Consider the following 21,122-nt stretch of genomic DNA (forward strand, 5'->3'; position numbering starts at 1 on the left):
TTTTTCCGCTCCGATGAGGAGACCATTCATCTGTAGGACATCCAGTGTTGCTAAGGATAGGTCGTGAAAAAATTGTCACTGGAGCCACAATAAGCCAGGCTGCAAAATACAGACTTTTTCGAAATCGGGAGTGCAGAGTTTAGCGTTTGGTTGTGAACCAGGCCACGACCCGATTCAAGTTTAATCCCTCAGTGATACATATCTCCAAGATAAAGGTCAAAGGTCACAATGGGACTTTATTGGCTCGGTCGTAACAGAAGATGAAGGGATAAGGTTTTTACTGTCTTTCTCCGCTTTGTCTAAGGACGGAGAATTACTCAGCTCGAAATCACCTGTGCACACCATTTGTAAGACAGGAAGTGCCAAAGGAATAGCAGATATTTGATGTCGTTCCTGTCTTCAAAATAGATGTTATATCTGAATATCAGCCAATTATCAGAGTGCCCGTTTGATCATGATCGCTTCCAAGTTGCCCACAGATATGATCCCACGCAGGAATACCAGCACCTTTGTGAGGAGAGCCGTGAAAACCAAGCAGAGTTCCGTTCGGGTCGTGGCTGCATTTACCATATCTCTACCTCACGACAACTGCTGGAGCATCGTCACACAGAAAAACAATAATTGTTGTTCTCATGTCTGAACGTAATGTCCGGCTCGGTCGCGCTGCTTTGTGGGGATGTCTATCTTTCAATGGTGTGCCACGCATTTTCTTCACAGTCCTCCAACCATCATACTATATACCTGCGGGCGCGTTAAGGTCTGCTGGGAATACTCTCCCAACATGACCAAAAGTGGTGCCCTTCAGGCTTACTGTTTGTCACCTTTTCTCCATAACCTAATAGTGGATTAATTAAGTGAGAAACTTTTGTTGTCTTTCACCCTAATTTTGGACCTTCTTTCCTGGGAAGCCCTTAAATTCATTGAATATTTGGCCAATGTTGCGCTACTTCTTTCAGTTTCCATTCAGATAAGAAACACACCAAATAACCTAAGTGATGTTACCATGCGTTTCGAATTGCGTCTCTCACCCTCAAAGTACGAAGTGCTATTATACGACTGGGCGAGCGCGCCACTAAAACAGGCTATGGTGTCAGAACCAAGTTACTGTCTGATTTCGTTTCCCCATCCTGCTGCATTCGGGGATTAAGGCGACCCGGTCGATGGCATGATTTCTTCTTCCAGGATGGGGACCGCGTGATCCTCGCTGTGCCTGGTTGGAGACACTACAAGATATGGCTGGCACCCGATGTCAGTGGCGTTCTTGTTGTCAGTTTCTGTCCAGATTGCCTGAGTGAATGTTTGGAGGTGTAGGCACCTCGGAATGATTGTGTTAAGCTAGCACTAAGTCCCTCCCCCATCCACCTTTATTCTTTTCTTTACAATAAGGCTTTCAAATAAGTCATGGCTGTACGGCAGTGAAGCATTGGTGTTGAGCGCTGATGTCATGCTGTCGTTAATGATGATGATGATGCCCGCCACCAGGATCAGTGACATGTCATGTCCGATGGAACCCACCCAAAGATGCGCGAAGGTCCCACAATGTTCATTTCGGTAGTGGCCGATTTTACTTGGAGATGCCACGTCATGATCTGTCCTTCGCGAACCTTTTTCCAAAATGGATTTGGCATAGAAAACAGCCATCTTTGGTAGGCGGTCGGATATACGCAGTGCACACATCAGCCGCCTTAACCTGGCAAGTTTCACCTGCCTGTCAGGCTACCTACCTGTTCGCAGACATGCCTAATCTCTAGGACGATAACTTGCAATGATAACGGACTACTGAACTACAATCAGATAGCTCTCAATTTAGGCAGTATTATTAATCATTGACAGATATCAACTTAGGGAATGCATGATCGCTAGACTACATAGCACTCAAGCAGACTGCGTTTTCTCCTATCCAAGCAACTCATGATGGCTTAGCAGTGTTCCAAAGGGTGATACTGTTCACTTTCTTTACTTGCATACGGATAAGTATCAGGAAATTATGTCGCTCTCCAGTTAGCCGAGGGCCAAGACAGTGATTTTCAGCTACTACAATGATTAACCAAAACGCGACGAAAGGAGAGACGTGTGTAGACCATCGTTTCAGTTAAGTTTAGTTACGATAATAATAATACAGTGACAACACGGTAGCTGAAAGTCCCAACGTTGGGACTGATGATGGTTGTAAAAGGCAGAAGGTACAGCGCATAGTGCAAGCTAAACCTGCAATCAACTGGAGGATGTAACGCTACTCACCTGCTTTTCGTCCAAGCTTTTATCGCTCATGATCATCGACAGAGCTGCAGGAGACATCATCGGAGGAAAGGGAGGTAGGCCACCAATACCGTCTGGCGGTGCACCGAGGAATCGTGAGCCGGCAGAAGGTGAGGTGAAGGAAGATGAAGTGGGGGAAAAGGAACTCTGACCAACGGAACCGGGAGTCGCGTGATAAGGACTTGACATAAGCGTAGATGGCGGGGCTGCTGAGTTGGATAGAGAAGAAAGAGGCGCGCCTGATACATTGACCGATGACCCTGGGAAAGACGGTGCCATGTTGTTCATATGTGCAGGCAATTGGGAGGGGAACACATGACTACTACTATTAAGCATGGGGTTCAGTGGTTGATTAGGATTTCCGGGCGCGTTTGGAGGAGGGAAACCAGCAGCAATTGCCATTGCAGCAGCAACCGCTGGATGCGACTGTGCCAGTCCAGAAAGGAAGGCTGGAGATCCACCGGGGACGGAGGTAGATGGGTTAGGAATATTGCCCAAGGAATTTGTGCAAGGAGCGGTTGAGGCTGGAACCATGAGCTGGGACAAGAAGGGATTCGGTGGGAGCGCCAAATTTGGATTACTGTTTCCAAGTGATGGAAGTCCACTAGGTAACCCAGAAATCGCTGTGCACGGTGGTGTGGCATTAAGACCAGGAGTAGTGCTAAGCGAAGATGCCGGCAGGCTGGTTGACGTCCTTGGACCAGACATTGAAAGTGCACCAGTGCCATCCGATAGAGGTCCAAAAGATGGTGAGTTGAAGCCATGAGGAAACCCTCCAGGTAAGTTGGCGGAACCTCCAGCTAGTAAAAGTTGTTGTTGTTGCATAGTCTGAATAGAAATAAATAGTGAAAGACAGTCGGATGAGACACTGGTACCGTACAGGCCAATCTGCGACACAAAATAATCCGTAGAACATTGTTCTGACGGTTTCCGAGGCGCATTACCAGGCACAGTTTTTTCATATACCAAAACTGCTAGTAAAAGCATTGACAAAAGAATGAAAGGACCATTCTACAAGGTAGAAAACATCAAAGTGACCGAATGAGTTTTGGTTACAGCGAAGTGCGCGACTTCTTTGAAAGTCACGTCACAACAGTTAAAAATAACTGCTATTGGTCAGACGCAGAAAGCAGTGCAGTGTTTGGGAAGAAGAGGAACGTTCATGGGCGGCGACTAACTAATGCTACATAATGGAAATATAAAGTGGCTAAACGATTTGTTAGAATAACCTGCCTCTGAATTTAAAATTCCTCAGATGCCTCGTCACAACCATAACAAGTACACGAGCAAGTAAAATACGCGCATCCAAGGGATCTGGTGAAACTGGTGGGACAGTTAACTGGTCGGTTGTTTCGGTAAGGCATTTTAAAGCGAAATTAAATCACAACTTTGGCACTCCCTCGATGCGTAACCATCACATGACCCAAGATAAGCAGGGAAGCTGAGACTCTACTAAGTTGTCCAAGTTTAGATAAGAACAATCGAAAATCAAAGGGTGGGTTCGGATTTATTGCCGAAGGCAGTAAGACCAAGTTGACTTATCCTTGCGAACTAGTCTACAGATTGGAGATTGATCTTAACACACAGTATGTATTCGCACATGAGTAGAGAATAAATTGCTGCTGAGTCCCCTGAAAAAAGAATACTAACCCAGTGGATGATAGAAAACCCTTTCTAACGCATTTTGGGATTTGTTTAGGCACTATCTCGTTTTTTATTTACAACCCAAATCAAACAATGGAGGTGAATAAAAAAAAACAGCGTTTTGGTTTCACATGGCTGGCATTCAGGGAAACAACAAGCCACTATGAAGGGATAGTTTGTAACGAATACAGAGTAGCGCTGCATAGTTGAAAAGTTGTTCAGTCTTTATTCACGGCTATACACGCAAAACCTGGGGGATGGCGCTATTTGACACAAATATGTTTGATGAATTAGTGTGGAGTTGACTTGACACAGTGGAAAATGCAGTTTGGCCAAACGAAGGTTCTACAAAAAATGACGTCTGAAAGCTAGATGGCTTACAAAGACAGGTGGCAAACATAGAGCAACATAAGAATCAGAATGTTATCACTTACGTAATAACTACCTCGGAGGATGGGGTCAGAAAGGTTAAGCTGACGGTGAACCTGTATCCACAAGCCGGTTGACTTAACCTAAGATACTTTACATTTCGAATGCCGCCTTTGTACGTCCTTTGAGTAACTCTCTTGCACGTTGTCAAGTGGACAGACAAAGGTAGCGTGGCCAAAAAAACATGGGGTCATAAAACAACCCTGGCGGTTCGCAGCGGTTTGAAGAGGGTACCTCAGTGTGGTCGATAGCGAACCCTACAAATACTAGCTAGGGCAGCTCATGTGGTGTTCGTTTCAAAATGCATCCAAAAACCTGCCACTGAAGAAGTTCTATTATCTGCCTTCCCGTGTCAGTTCTCACTAAAAAAATGTACTAAAGCGGGAATTTCATGGTCACACAGGGTTGACAGCAACCGATGCCAACCGATGTCAGTGGCGTTCTTGTTGTCAGTTTCTGTCCAGATTACCTGAGTGAATGTCTGGAGGTGTAGGCACCTCGGAATGATTGTGTTAAGCTAGCACTAAGTCCCTTCCTCATCCACCTTTATTCTTTTCTTTACAATAAGGCTTTCAAATAAGTCATAGCTGTACGGCAGTGAAGCATTGGTGTTGAGCACTGATGTCATGCTGTCGTTGATGATGATGATGATGATAGCAACGCGTTATTTGTCTAAGGTGGTCAAATAAACCATGAAGTTAAACCATCGATGGTAAATGAAATAAACAAGGACACGAAAACCGAACGCTGCTCAAAGACGAGAAATCACTACTCAGACGCCGAGCCACCACGGACTTATCTGAATACATGGGGTTCGGGTGTTATGAGCATTTGGGACGCCTTCCCCCATCGTAAAGGTGAATAAGCCATAGAAACTATCCCCACTGTGGTGGGCTACGAACTCTTTATTTCCGCATACAACAAATCTCTTCAAAATAGGTTATCTAAAAGTACACCGCGCAAATGACAAACGTGGAACGGTACTTGACTATTGGCTAAACAATGAAATACGGTCTGTCATCAACTGCATCAGAATCACGCCTTGTTGTTGGCCAGAAGGACGAAATTCCCCACAATGAAATAGATATTCAATTTAATCTGCTCTGAAATGATTAGTTACGATGAGAAGTAGAAGCTAGCATGGATGATGCCAGGAGAGCATCTACGTAGTTCAACATCGAGCTAGAGAGATGTTCAAAAATCATCATTCAAACGAAGATCCGAATGTAAATTACCATCGCTAGACCTGATGAGGTATTTGACTGTTGGTGCTTACGACAAATAGTAGAAACATGTTGCAGCGACAATGCCTACTGGCTATTGGAAAAGTGCGTGACGAAGTGAAGAGCGAGTGGATGTAGAAAACTTGTTATCTACATTTTAGAGTTGTGATAGTCTATTCGTTCTAGCATCTATTTTTCACAACGGGGTGCTTTGACATTAGGGTCCGCTACCATGACGTTCTGCACATTTTCAAATCGACCCAGGGCCGCTGACTACTGTATGTACTGTATATCCTCCGCAAGCTAGATCCCGAGCCGCCATTAATCCTGCTCAGAATGATGTTGCCATGTCGACAAATCGGAATTCAGCTCTCAACAGTTAGGGCTGATGTTGAACTTTTTGATCTCCAGTTCCTTTGTGGGATCAACCAGTGGAACAAAAACTCGTCTAGTATCTTCGTACATGAGATACCGAACGCGCAACCTGGCAGCTAAGATTCTCCTCAATTAACAACGTACTTGTATGCACAGCTACTAGGCCAAATAAACATCCACGGACATCATTCGAAGACGGTGGCGAGCTCTTGTATTATGCTTCACGCAAATAGTTTAAACTTATTTGCGAGCAAGCGACCGTTCAAGCCAGCCACAACACGACTACTAGTTCCGCTTATACTGCAACATCCAACACCCGCATCTGGGATGCGAATCCGACAGCACCAAGTAGGATTCTGTTTGAGTGGAAGATGGGATGGTCAAACCTTTGCCTTACATAAGATGCTAGAGCATCGCCACGCGTAACACCGACCAACAACTCCCGTTGCCCTTGCTTTCAAATGGGCTCTGGACCCTGTAGATAAAAACATACGCATACGTACAGGGCAAGCGCGAACACCCTCGAATTTCTTAACCTTACTTTCAACACTTGTGGTCTCAAAATTGCTGGGGGCCATAAATCTGCCCTCAACCCCTTTTTGTTCGATTTTCTCATTGATGAGGTCATCGAATACACATTTCAAAGGACTGAAAAGTTGCACCTAGAGGGAAATTAGCAAGTTGGATGATAAGGATACCATTGTTCTGCTATTTGACAATTACCGGTCCGTAAGATCCATTCAAAATAGTGTTGAAAATGGTCCCAGGTTGTTCCCTGCACAGGAAAGTCTTGCTTCAGGATTTTGAAACTTCCTGTATCGCTTCGAACTCGATATTGTGGTCTCTCAGGGGCTAAAGGAGAGAGGCGCAAGTTGCGCGGCTCAAAAAAACAGGAATGACTTGGTGTACACAAATTTTCGGTCTTCCTAAGTAACTTAATCTATAGGTGATTTTGACTTTAGTTTGATTGGCGTGACACGCTCCACAAAGCTTGTAAATGCTGCTGTCCGTACAGCACTAAAGTAGCCTGGTACAAATCGACAGTCAGAGGCCACACATGTTCCAGAATGGGCGGCCAATGTCCAACCCACCGACAGTTAATGGTTAGGTGATCCATTTGAACTTCAGGCAGAATTATCGACGCAGTAACAAATAACAGGCGATAGAAATTTCAACTCGAATGGCGGGACCTATGAACAGCGAAGGTCGAAGAGAATAACAAAGGAGGGAGAAATAAACGTTTGAGTCAGCCGGTGCGCCTTGTCATATGCAGCAACACGGCTGGGCCAGGGGAACCAGGAGGCGGCTGAGACGTAAGAATTTGGGTCGCGTCACCGGTTGTTTGGGGGTTGTAGTCCTGCCAGGACGCCCCAGCCCAGAGCAAAGGCTAATGGCTCCTAAATCTGACAGCGGGGCTAATAGAACAGCACATTTTCAGAAAAATAATCAGAAATGCTTTAATCTCAACCTGGCAGTCCAGGAAGGTATTTTCAAGCACCCGATTTAAAAAGCTACCAGCTTGTCGTGGTGGTCGGAATTCAAAATTCCGATAATCCTGTGAGCAACAGTGGCTACAATTCAGTTTCTTAAGGTTCATTCATACCAGAGGGCCAACGGGAAGCAGCCTGACGAAGATAATCGAGTTCGTGCACTGTGAGAAATCGATTCTACTATAAAGTCTGAACCGTGAGACAGTGGTTGTTAGGGATTACTTGAGCGATTTCCCCCAGGGCCATTGACCTAACAGCCTGACCTACTCGGCCGCAAGAAGTTGGCCTGGTCCGAGAACGCCAGGGTTAAAGCACAATGGTCTGACTCCTAATGGGGCTGCAGGTGCCTTCTTAACAGCACCGCACTCTTCAGCTACAAAGGTATTTCGACCGTATTGAATAATGCAACCAACGTCACGGTCAATTGTTGGCCGGTAGGAGCAGAAGACAAAACGACTCTACGTAGAGGTTGCCTCCTAATACGATTTATCCCGGTACGGGGACTTGATATTCTTCGTGAGGCTGCTCACCGTAAAACTTCCAGACATGGTTGGACCTCGAGGAACTGAGTCCCAGCCAATTTAGCTTGCAGGATCATGGCGCCCCCTGAAGCCTGACCACCATGAAGAGGTGGCAGCCTTAGGTCAGTTGTGTGCTGAGCATCATGCTTCCAACTGGTACCAACTTACAACACAAGTGATCGCACAATGTTACCTGAAGGCCACCAACTACAAGCTAACCTTAAACTCAGTTAAAGAATGTGACAACGGGGTGCTGGTGGACGGTTGTCACGGTCAATTGTTGGCCGGTAGGAGCAGAAGACAAAACGACTCTACGTAGAGGTTGCCTCCTAATACGATTTATCCCGGTACGGGGACTTGATATTCTTCGTGAGGCTGCTCACCGTAAAACTTCCAGACATGGTTGGACCTCGAGGAACTGAGTCCCAGCCAATTTAGCTTGCAGGATCATGGCGCCCCCTGAAGCCTGACCACCATGAAGAGGTGGCAGCCTTAGGTCAGTTGTGTGCTGAGCATCATGCTTCCAACTGGTACCAACTTACAACACAAGTGATCGCACAATGTTACCTGAAGGCCACCAACTACAAGCTAACCTTAAACTCAGTTAAAGAATGTGACAACGGGGTGCTGGTGGAGCGGTTCGACTGTCGTTCATTTTGGAATACACCACTTGACTCTGATCACCGGCTCGTGCGGGCACGCGTATCTACTCACTTTTCCCCTGGGATACAACGATTAAGCTAGTGCTGTTCAGTTAGCAGTCCATAAATCGTTTGCATAACCCGGCAGTATCGAGTTGAATTGAATGAAAGTCTTCCAGAACTGAACAGGTACAGTGGTAATAATAATGATTTGGATGACTGAGGAAAGGTGCAAGAAACCATGCTCAGAAACATCAATATCAGGGCTGACACTAGTAGTTCACAGCTGTACAACCACAAAGTTTACTTAATTATACTGAAAGGCTGAAAATGAAAAGGAGAGACAAGAGTAGATGACGACGGAAACTGGTGCTAGCTTATCACAAGTATTCTGAGGTGTCTACAACTCCCGGTGCTTAATAAGACAATCCGAAAAGGAACTGATAGCATGAATGCCACTGACATCCATCAGCCAACATTCCTAGCAACGTCTCGAGCCAAATGCGAGTGATCACAAGGAGCCCACCCGGAAAGGCCAACCACACCAACAACAACCATTTTCTTAGTAATCTCTTTCACAAAACTCTGCAAAACCATACTGTCCATTTCACAGTTTGCGCCATTCTGAAGAAGGCACGTGGAACGAAGTGTCTGGATAGTCGATGTTTTGGGATGCATAACACACGGCCGAGCCAAGGAAGTTGATGGCGCCGAACATTCCCTGCAGCTGAAATAAATGTAAACATCCAAATATCCGCTTTCTTATTAACTTGTCAGGAATTCGTTGGTGCCATCCGACACCAGCAACCAGACAGTGGTGTTCGAAAACGTGAAGACGCCTCACATTATCTGTCCGCGGAGGCCATGTCTGGCAATAATACAATACAGCCTTTATTGCGGCCCGGTGCATATTATCCTCGAGACCACAAGTGATAAAGATTACCAAACGTGATTCGGACCTTTGATATTCGTGCGCGTTTTTCATCCTTGATTAACAGTAGCTATCAGGGCGCCCCCAAGATAGTAAGATATACACCTACAGGCACTCGCCGTGCCAAATCACTGAAAATTAGCATCGCAATATACATACCCCGACACCCTCATCAGATTGAAAGAACGAATCCCCGCCGAGTTGAGCAGGAGTAAAAGTCGCAGCAGTCTGCAAACGTTGCATCCGGTGTAAGGACTGTGTAGCACTAGTAAACTGCTCTTTTTCATGCTCAGTATCATCTGTTCCCCCATCATTATCAGTCACATCGTTGTACAAAAGTTTGTTTTACTGAAATACAACCGCTACCGCTCGCTCGTTGGCTCCAACGTGACTTTGAGACTTTTGCTGAGTGGCTTTTGTTGTGACCGCCGGTTGGCCATAATTGACTGCTACTAACACTAAACGTGAACAAACATTTCAGCTACAAACACTGGACTAGTATATTCACACTTGTGGATTAATATTTCAATCACCGGAGATCTGGAATACCAGGAAGATAGAACTAATCTTGGTGTGGTGGTTCAACGGAATACGGAACTACGGAATTTCATTTTGAACTGAGTCAAGATTTACTTGTATTTTTCTCCTTGTGGCTTTGTATCTGGCTTACATTAGTAATTTGCTCTGTTCACTAGAGACTCCATAGGGCCATTAACCACTACAACTGTATAGTTAATTTCAATGTCTACAAATTTTGTGGCTCACGAAGCTTCTTCCACTGATAAGTACCGTGCTCCTTTGTGTCGCTTATCGGGTAAACTCAAAACCCATAGGAGATGGTGATCTGAATTAACAAGTGAATTTAAAAAGGAACGGAAGCAAACAACCGGACAAGGCCACCGGCATCTGATGTTGACTTACTCAGCGTGACGCGAAGGCTACTCAACAATAGAAAAGGGGACACCGGAAGGTACAACGGTGTCCAGTAGTGTTGACAGAAAACCGAAGACTGAAAGCATGAAACTCTAATTATAATCGTTTGGTTTATCGTTCACACCTAATAGACGTCCCCAACGTGCTGAGGCACCCGATCTCGCAACCAAAGTTGTGCCTTATAAAGTTACACCCCTTATCAGGGCACCGTGGACGAAGCTCCGTCAGCACGCGCGACTATACGGTAAGCTTTCGCCACGAGCTCACCACGCTCAGGGCTGTAAGGCAAGAATGCTCACTCGCGCCATTGCTGAGGTGCTACTGGAGACTTCTCTGTCTGCCTCTGAAACTTCGGGACGTCTGCTCATAGACATTGAGTATGCCGACGATATCGCCAACCTTGGTTCAGGTCCTTCATACGTGCATATCATTTAAAATAACCTGAATAATTCTGCTGCGCGGTGTAGTATGCGCTCCACACCAGCAAAGTGTCAAGTGGTGCTACAATGCTGGGTGTGATCAAATCCAAACCTGATGATTGCCGACCAGGTGATTGATGTGGTACATAAGTTTGTCTCCCTGGGCGGTTGTGTAAGTCCTGACGGACTAGCGGGAGACGAGGTTGCTTTTTTGATCAGCAAGGCCATGGCATATTTCGCTAACCTCCGGCACCTATGGCGCCGGCGCGACACCAGTTTGTCTGTCATAGTCCGATCCATACCGCGTTTCGGATAAGAAACTCACCGCCATGCGCAGAGACCGCACGAAACCCGTCATCGTTTGACCATCGGTTCTCAGAAGCGTTGACCGGGTCTAGAGGGAACCTCGGACTAGCAATGCCCAAGTACGTCAGTTCGCTTTAGGAAAGGGGAGATTCCCCTCGATGAATGCATTACTCACGCTTCATAGGCTACGCTAGATGTACGTGCCACAGGACCGTTAGCCTCGTAAAGCTATTTTCGCCCTTTGATGTGCTGGGTAGAGCAACCGAGTGATGGACAGTATATGATCCGGCAACGAAGTATGAAAACACTAATCAGCAAACTCAGTCAGGTCGACAACTGCGGTCCCTCTGCATGGGGACTTCAAGATGCAACTCACTAACGGTTCAAGACGCTGACAGACACGAAGAAATCACGCGGTCAGTAGCGCTGTTGCATTAAATCTATTACATTTAATGTGTAGATGACTAGTTCTCACCTAATTGATTACGAAAGCACCTCCAAGGCTTGGCTGTTTGCTCCGCACTCTCTCACTCTCCGGTGATCGAAACTGTGACAGCAAGGACAAACGGGCCCTTGGTGCGCGGATTGCAGCTGGTAAACTAATCTGAACTGAATTGAGCTTCCTCTACTGGATGAGGTGGCCAGTGCTCTACGAGATGTGACTTTCGACCAACAAGCTACAATCAATTGGCAAAGAGATGGACACAATAAACAGCGTTCAGTGTTGTGACGTGTACGAGGTTTATTGAGCGGCAGGCCGAACAGCACAGAGTCAGTTGCCCACAGGTATGAGGTCCAGTAATGAAGCCTTGGCTTGCAAATCAAGTGCTGTATCAACACCGACGTAACACGCTGCAGGACCCTAACAGCTCGTAGACGGTAGTGTGGACAGACCGGATCCCATAAACTCAATGAATGTTCTCAGACTCAACATTCTAACAAATCGAACCGGTCTGTGTCCGATGGGGAGGTTTGATCTGCGTTGAACCAGTGAGTGTTAGGAGCTTGCTAGACCACGGTTGAAACGACTTAGTGGTTAGGGCATGAAGTTACTCATCGGAAGGTCCATGGTTCGAACCCAAGTTCGGCATTTACACCGCTCCTGTCCAGGTTTGAGTAACTTATAGTGTATCAGTCCTCGTGCTCCCATTGGTTAGCATAGCAGCAGGGCACCGAAAATGCGTTACAACTGAACGGTCAGGACCGAGTTTATGACCTTCAGGGATACAAAACTCTTCTATGGATGATCTTCACTGAACGCTCAGCAGTAAAGATACTAACCGTTTACTAAGGTCGAAAATACCACTTTTGGATGGCGCACTACTCCTCACGATGGAACAAATGGACTCAAGTCAACTGGTCGGAACGCAAATGGCCAGTGTGAACTTTCAGGGAAATCCCATTCATAGACAAGGCGAGATATGCGCTTATTCGATGCTTATTCTCATTTAGTCATAATAGGGATGGGATAGTCGATGCAAACAAGATCTATTGAATGGACGTTAGTTCGATCTTCGTACATGTAACAAACTGGCTATAGACCGAACATTTGGTTTACCTTTCTGGGGGAGATGGCCACGTTAGGCTTGGTTCGCATGACACTTAGTCTGGTTCCGTTTGCACGACGCATCATCGTGGTTCTGACACCAGCCACTCTGATAACACCGGATGAGAGTCAGTAACTTGTCTTTGACGTTGTACAGTGAAGGTTCTGGGAGCTCGGGTCCCAGGGTAAGGACAATCGAGATGCCGATAATCGTCCAGTTGTAGCACTGTTCCATTATCTAGCTACTAGGCCACAGGAAGGAAGCACGAGGGCTGAGATATTACCAGGTTGCTCAAGCCCAGACATGATCAGTCGGGGTTGGATTCTAACCACGGACCTTCCGGTCACTACATTCGCGCTTTTATCAATGAACCATCGAGAGATAACTCATGACTCTCAAAAAGCGTCGCGCCAAATGTGCAGTTTGATCCTAAAGAATACTTGATAAATGCGCGGTTGAGACTAAATGTAATTCATGTCTTACAAGTGGAGAATTAAGGGGAGTCCGATTTAACCATCTCGGTACCATGACTCACAGCATGTAAAACAGTCAGATATTTTTGCCGTGCCTTGCGAAAACGTATTTTACTGACAGGTTTTGGATGCTTTCGAAAATGTTTTGCGCAGTTGGGTACAAATGAATGCAGCACTAAGAATTCCCATGTTATGAAATCATTGGACTGCAAGCATTGAACGAGCCCAGACAGTAGGAATCCAGAGTTATGAAAATTCACGGGTCCATACGGGCCTGACACGTCTGGATTCAAGGGATAGTTCGGAAAGCGATCGGACTGGAAACTGGCCGCGATGACAGTCCTGGTTACATCGATCCACCACGATCAAATGGCATCTATGGAACGGAAGGTAAGCTATCTAATTCATAAGAGTCGAACAAGTCTTCCGTAAACACGGGAGTAGCTACGGTGTTGAAGAACTTCAATATGGGAACGCTGAAACTGGTAATCAGAATGAATAATACGTTGTGTCCAAAGGCCTTGTCGCAAATCTTTTGTGAGTACCAGAAATCTTCAAATTCAATGACAAATCTGGGGAAGGGACACAGGAAGGCGTGCGAATGAACAACGAAATATGCTTTTCGAACTAGAATTTCGGAAGGTATTGTCATCCAGTTCATCGTTACCAGTTCATCGCTGTAGTAACGATCATTGGCTTACCTTCAAGATGTCCATTTGGTCAAAGGGGCCACCCAAACTGCCATTTAGAAATTTTTGGTTTTTCAAGTCATCCATTTGAGACTAATGAGGAGTTATAGTGGAACGAATCAGGGCTTACGCTGATGAGATTTGTCAACTCTGAAGGCGTCACTTGTTTAGCTCGCTCAACAGCAGCTGCAACTTGCGATTGGTGCTACAAAAAACACTCAATAGGGCAAACATAACAAACCTCCTGTGACAAGAAAGGAATGACTTGGACCAAAATGGCCCCCAAGCGTTTAGCAATCTCCATCTACAGCATCAGACACGGTAGTGAAACGGAACATTACCTGTTTGTGCATCTCAACATTCAGTCCGTACGTTATCTCGTAATACAAAATATAGTGACGCTGTAACTCCGTCTTCTCCTGTATTGCTTTTTCATACTCAAGTTTAAGACTGGAGAAAAAGTTGCTAGTAAAAAATCCGTATACCTGTGACATTGTTGCTGGAGATTTGTTAGCTCATCCTTTATCCTTTCACAAGCATCTGGGACGTTAAATTTCGTGTGCTGTCCCGACTGTGATGAAGTCTGCTTGTACAAGGTGGAATAGTAATGAATATTACGAGAAAACCCACCGGTGGCCTGGACGAATACATGACCCGACTGTAGCGCAGTCGGTATTCAATCGTCGCGCGCACTGGTCGAAGGTCAATGAAGAATACACATAGAGGGGAGTACGGACAGGGAGGGAATAGCACCTAAATTAGGATGGTCATTACGGCCATCCATGCTTCACCAGATGGCAGTAGATAGCGCTGTTCCAACGCCTTCCAGATGCAGCAAATGTCGGTGGAACTCACGCGATAAACCGATTTGGATGTGTATTATCAAAGTAACTGATATCAGGCCTGTAGATAAAGGCTATACGCCTTGCTGATCACAGATGGCATGGACATCGGACATCCGGTTACCTACAACCTTATGAAAAGCGAACAGTTCACCCATATGCGCAGATGGATTGATTTATACGAGGTGATGAAGGCTAAAATTATAGAGAGGATAGGTTCGTCACTGACAAACTGGCGGCTTAAATGCGACCGGCGAGAGTAGCGTCCGCAGGCGATTTCAGGTTGTGCTCATTGCACTTTTGCAAAGGCACCAGAAAGCACATGTATATACATTTTCCAGCATAATTTATGGGGCGTGAATAACTCATTCATCGCGGGGAATTTTCCTTTACCTAAGGCGGGCTGACGTACTTGTGTATTGCTAGTCCGAGTAATGTCAGAATGTGAATAGCACTAATAATCAGTTACGCGCAGTGGCTACCAGAGACACTGCAGTACAATTGAATATCACAAAAAGGAAAGGGACTTATGAAGTTCTTCGGCGAAAGATGACCACAATGGTCTGAATTTTTAGTGGTTTTTCGAATTTTGATCCAATCCTCTACCCAGTGGAGCAGGGGTATACGTGCGTAGATCCTGCGTCACTAACTAACTTGATTGGAGGGAATATATGGAGGCCATAAGGGCAGTATCCAGCGCAAACCTGTGGACACAAACCGCCGTGCCCCAGCGAGGCTCAGAATGTTCGTCTGAAATCGAAAATTTTCATGTCATATCTGCGGGCCTGACTCCAAGGCAAACCGATGGAAGTTAGATGCCTGCCGGACCGCGGGTTGAAACGGCCCAGTGGCCGAGGCATGAATTTATTAGCCAAAATATCTGCGGTCGAAACCCTAGTTCTGCATCTCAACTACTCCTATCTAGGTTAGGAAAACATGACACCATCTCAGCCCTCGTGCATCCCTCGTTTGGCATAGCAACTAAACACCGAAGATGTGCTGAAACTGACCGATCACGATCGAGTCTATAGCCTTGAGAGTTACAAATCTTTCCGTTGAGTGTTTTTCAGCGAATGCTCAATCGAAAATCCACTGGTCACCAGTGTTTCTTCTGAGGGTCTGCCAGGATAAAAATTATCGCTCTGGAATCGCACGTTATTTCCCACAAGAGCAAAGCCGACGTTTCACACGAATTCAATGCGTTGAGTTTTGGTGCCGCGCGGCTTCCTGAGGGTACCCAACATTTGCTAATTTTTAGGCATGCGCACATTGGGTCTGTGATATACAGTGTGGACACGCTGTGAGCCCTAAAAGTGCATATTCGTTCAGTTCACGCACCTCGATTTATTATGCATGAGGTGGCGGGACCGACCAGCTTTGCGTATAAAAAAATCCACGCGTCCAAGCTACTAGTCCCGTAGAGGTAAATGAATATTTTCTTTGTGTTTCTTCTAATATACCGGTGACCTTGAAATAGATAGTATTATTATGTAACTCCTCAGTCTTCACAGGTTGTCTCCTCTGGCTTCTGGTGTAGACCCCTCCATCGCGCGTGTGATCCTTGTCACGTTTGCTTCCACTGCAATGGGAAATCATCTTCTCCACCTTTCAAGGTTTTCCGCACAAACCCAGATGACTTTTTCGTACCCTTTTTACCATCTCTCTGAGGAACTAAAGCAGATTGTACCACTCAAATAGACTGCTGCCATTCCCGTAACTGCTGATATGTTCATCTCCTCGCAGTATCTTCTGCTAAACCCTCCTTTCTTCATCTCCATAAATTCTTCAACTCGGTCCCGATTATAAGAATAATTAGTACCACACTCCACAGCCGTAATTTTTCTATTCCTCACACCACTCCGCCCAGAATTCGGGGAGCCACTATAAATCATATCTCTTGGTGCCTCTTCGCTCAGTCAGCTGCTGTAAAGGATATTTCCCCCGAGAAAATTTTATGTGGGGCAGCTAACAGTTTGACTTAACTATTGACCCGGTTTAGGCAAGCGATGTGACCACAACATTTGCCCTAATGTTCGTGAAAGTGCACGAATTATACATAAGAATAACACGTTGGTAGCTCCTCAGTATAGTTATCGATAAAACAACTCTAAATATTTTTAGGACGCGACGAAGGAAAGCAAGGGCTGAGCTGATCACTGGCGTGGTTTAGTAAAAATATTAATAACGTTTATCTCCAACTTGTGTGCAGCATACCGTCAGGTACCATTATAAGTTTACAGTCAGAAAAAAAGCATGACTGGGGGATTTTCGGGCACTGGATATTCCGCGAAAAAGAGGATAACGTCATAAACAGTGAGCAAGATCTGATGAAATAATGATCTCTATTTTTCCAGCTTGTGGGGAATATGCCGATTGAGGCATGATCGGACCGTTGCAACCTGAACGCGGCAGGCAACAACACAACGGAGAGAAAGGTAAAACCAACAGGGCATGCTTGTTACATGAAAAGCCATTGCATTTGCGGGAATCGACTAGTTCAAAGATAAAGCCGACTGACATGAACTACATTTGGAAGCCATTGCCCACCATGACTGACCTCGGGCGGTTGAGCAAACGGTCAGTCAGAACGAGTAAACACGTAGATGGAGAGTGAATAGCTCGAAGTAGAAGCCAATGGCAAGTTTTGTCTTGAAAATATTGTTAGTGGACTCACCAGTGTCACTGCTGTAGAGACGTCAGTGCAAAGAATAGGTTCGGCTTGGAGATAGTGCTAATGCATGAGGCCAAACAAACAATGTAAATGGTATTGAAGTTGTGGAAAAGGCAATCAGAAATTGCAGCAGAAAACTCGGTTGATCAAATGCAAACGAAGTTTAGAGTGAACTCTTCCCAGAGGCGGTTGGGACCAGGTGGAAAATTTGCTCGTATTTGCTATTGCGGTGCCCCTTTGGCCCTTTCGTTAGCACGATGTCCCCATGCCATGTCATCATTGCACTGAAATACCCCGGTTTCTGGACAGCCCCGTACCGGAGGTCCTTTTTGAGGGGATTGGGCTGGGATGTACCATTCCGTGGAGAGGTGGTTATTTTTGGTTGACATAGGGAAACCTCATTAGTAGAACAAAGCCTATATAAGATTGCGGGTGATGCATTCGAAACTCTATTAGTTTTAATTGTAGCGTGACAGATGTGGTCAGTGCGCAAACCTGCAATGCTCGGGTCACGTTTGCTAATTTGAAACACCTGTGGCGTAAAGGCGGGATATTCATAAATATCAAGTGAGGTGTATCAGGGTGCAATAGGGGCTGTTCTGCATGGCTGCAACAACTGGCCTGATGAGAAGCGGAACCAAGGCGTTTTCAGGTGTTTCACAACGGTTGTCCCAAAACCATACCTCATGTTGGTGGGTGTCGGTAAATCCGTTTGGCGACATTTAGATAGCGAAGTTCGGTTGTGCACCGGGTATTTCCACTGAAGAAAGCGTCCTTGCAGTCTCCAGCTAGATCATCATCGTTATCTGGGACGACTGGATCGCATGAGGTTTGGCTATATTGCTGGCTCATTTATTCGGATGTAGTCAACATGATTTCGGAAGTGAAGATGGGTTGCAAAACTTCGACATGAACGATGGGTTGGATGAAGCCCATAAGGGTGCCCCTTGTTGGTTAGACAGCTACTGTGGTTAAGTATTTTGCGCGTTTCGATGAGGAAGACCGATCTGTCGACTTTATTGAGCTGCATTGTATTGGTATTAGGGAGCAGAAATCGACTGAAGTTGGGATTTATCTGCTCTAAACGAGCGGATTTTAGTTCAAACAACCGCTCACTCACTATATCTTTGCTACCGCTGCATCCATGATTGGACGTTTGAGTACGTGTGTGGCCCTGGGGTCCCAAGGCTCAACCTTACACCACTTGGCATTACGGCTGACGTGTATACACCCCTATTTGCTGCGCCAAATAGTGTACGTGGTGGCCGAATAGCGCTATTGGTTCATCGACGTACACAAGGCTCCCTCATTATGGCTAGTTGGACTGATTACGCAAGTAGTGCACTTACCTTTATAACTGTAAGTCTCCAGGTTCAGCGCGGACACCGACCGGGAATTGTTTACGGAGGCATTTTGTAAGCAACCGGTCAGTTAGCCAGTGCAACTTTTTTAAATGATATCGCAGAAATTGTGCATGATTCTTAACTGATTATACACTTTTTCAGAAACCCTGTCGAGTAAAAAACTGATAAGTGGATTGACCATACAGTATGTTTGTACTGGTGCAACCAATAAATAGAAACATGATTTGTTAAAGGTGGTTGCGTATTATTTTTAGGCAAGGGGCTATCAGTTGGACGATGTATGGATATAAGGGACAGCTTTTGGTCGTTGGAGTAGTCTATTATGCATAGCTAGGACATTATAGTCAGCTACGTGCACGTGCACTTTCCCGGTAGCTACTATAAGCGGCCTCGGCAGGTAGCATTGAGTAAAGTTATGGCGGACCGTCGTTGGCCATTGGACTGGGCTGCTGGGCATAGTTGAGGCCTCATACTCAGCGGTGCATATGGACACAGGCCTAGCAATTACCATAAGTAGTTCAAGGTAGTCGATATAAATTACAGTTACGAGTATGCTGAGTCGTCGTTGGCCATTAGATTAGGGTATCACACATAGTTAAGGCCTCGTTTTTATCGGCCCGCATAGGAACTGGTCCGGTGTTTGCTGCAGGCAGCAGACAAGCGAGAGCGCGCACGGTTATGGATATGACAGGTTATCGTTGGCAGCTATATTAGGACACTGCGCATAGTTGAGGCCTAATAATAATCAGCATCCCATACAAGCACTGGCCTAAAAGTTTCGAAAAGCAACCAAGGTTGGCAATGTCGTGTACAGTTAGGGGTATGAGGATGGATTAGGTTACCGGTTATTCAACGCCGCACATGGACACAGACCTAGCAGGTACAAATAAGTAGCCAAGTAGGACGACACCGAGTGCAGTAATGAGTATGACAGGCCGTCAGATTAGGCTCTCACATATGGTTTAGGCCTTATTTTTTTACCAGCCCGCACGGATGCTGGCCTGGTGTAGCAATAATAGGTGGCATCTCGTGTGGATATGGGTGTGAAAGACCGTCGTTGGCCATTGGATTGTTACTGTGCATAGGCGCGGTCCCACAAACAGCATTGCACATTGACGCGAGCCAAGCAGTTACAATAAGTATTCGGGATAAGTGGAAACGAATGGAGATACCAGCACAAGGGGCCATTGGATTAGACCGCCACGCCCTATAATCAGCGTCGCACATTGACACGGACCCCGCAGTTACGATAAGTAGCCGATGTGAGTGACAACGGCCACCATCATCATGGCGAACGCTTTATGGCGGTCACCACATAAGGAGCGTCATATGCGTAATAGGAATAATACCTGCAGCTATCTTGTGACGCTGTATTACCCACGGTCCAGTTATGCATATCTTGGAAAATGGATCATCCACAGGTGGCCCTCACATCGCCACTGCACAGTTCATGTTTTCGTCTAACATTATTGTAATTATTGAAAGTTGAGATCTACGGGAAAATGTGTTGTGAACAGGTGTGTCGAACCAGATCATCTCACTTGTTAAATCTGAGCAGGGTAAAGCAAACAAACGTCTATAATCGATCTTCCAGCGTGGATTTTGCATTAACTATTCTTTAAATATTCTTTATTCTCAATGGACACCGAAGAGCGCCAAAATATGCTAAATTGCGATTTGTTATCTTATACCACGTAAACCGCCGCTGGCAATTCGCACAACGAGATTGATTTCTCGAAATCTACGGCATTTTCAGACTTGCCACTTCATAGTGTAGAAAGTCTATGTATAATGTATATGCTCCTGTATTACTGAAAATCCTTTACTATGGCGATTTGTTTAAGTGAACGAAATCTCCAGGTCAATAAGCACCGCCGACTGTGAATACGTTGCCTGATAAAAAAACGCGAGTTTTGGAAAAGGTTAACTCACATACAATGAACGTAACTTTCAGGTATTTTTCCACCGGAACAGATTTCCTCAACATTCTAGAATCTAAATGGCCTTTGGAGATGCAACTTATGCGCAGGCGCATTCGTGCAAACAAATTTTGGCAGATGATTCTTTGTTTCCAAAGGTGCACGCTAATTATTTGCTAAACATCGTGAACGTTGACTGGCAAATTACAGAGTTTTTCATTACAGGTTCCGAATTATGCTAGAAAGTCCTCCGGGTTCATCGATCTTAACCGGCGCACACCACTAACATGCGGCTACGGGTACACGATACCTAACTAACTAGCCACATAGAGCCCACGTCGATAATACCAGACAGCTGAACGATCTTAACTGACGCACACCACTAACATGCGGCTGGGGGTACACGTTGCCTAACTAACTAGCCACATAGGGCCTACGTCGATAAT

At 45.7% G+C, this 21,122-nt stretch overlaps 1 protein-coding gene across 1 annotated transcript in view; it reads right to left on the reverse strand.

Annotated features, from left to right (window-relative positions):
* Positions 1-14,880, reverse strand: part of T265_14734 (hypothetical protein) — a gene marked incomplete at both ends in the record, with an annotated part of 44,124 nt that extends 29,244 nt beyond the window's left edge. The window contains 7 exon segments of the mRNA XM_009175005.1: positions 2,242-3,087; positions 13,893-13,973; positions 14,011-14,085; positions 14,122-14,184; positions 14,189-14,330; positions 14,366-14,463; positions 14,803-14,880. Of these exon segments, the coding sequence (XP_009173269.1) occupies positions 2,242-3,087; positions 13,893-13,973; positions 14,011-14,085; positions 14,122-14,184; positions 14,189-14,330; positions 14,366-14,463; positions 14,803-14,880 (1,383 nt within the window).
* Between the last annotated feature and the right edge of the window lie 6,242 nt (positions 14,881-21,122).

Source organism: Opisthorchis viverrini (genome assembly GCF_000715545.1).
Source record: "Opisthorchis viverrini unplaced genomic scaffold opera_v5_251, whole genome shotgun sequence".
NCBI classification, from domain to species: Eukaryota; Metazoa; Platyhelminthes; class Trematoda; order Opisthorchiida; family Opisthorchiidae; genus Opisthorchis; species Opisthorchis viverrini.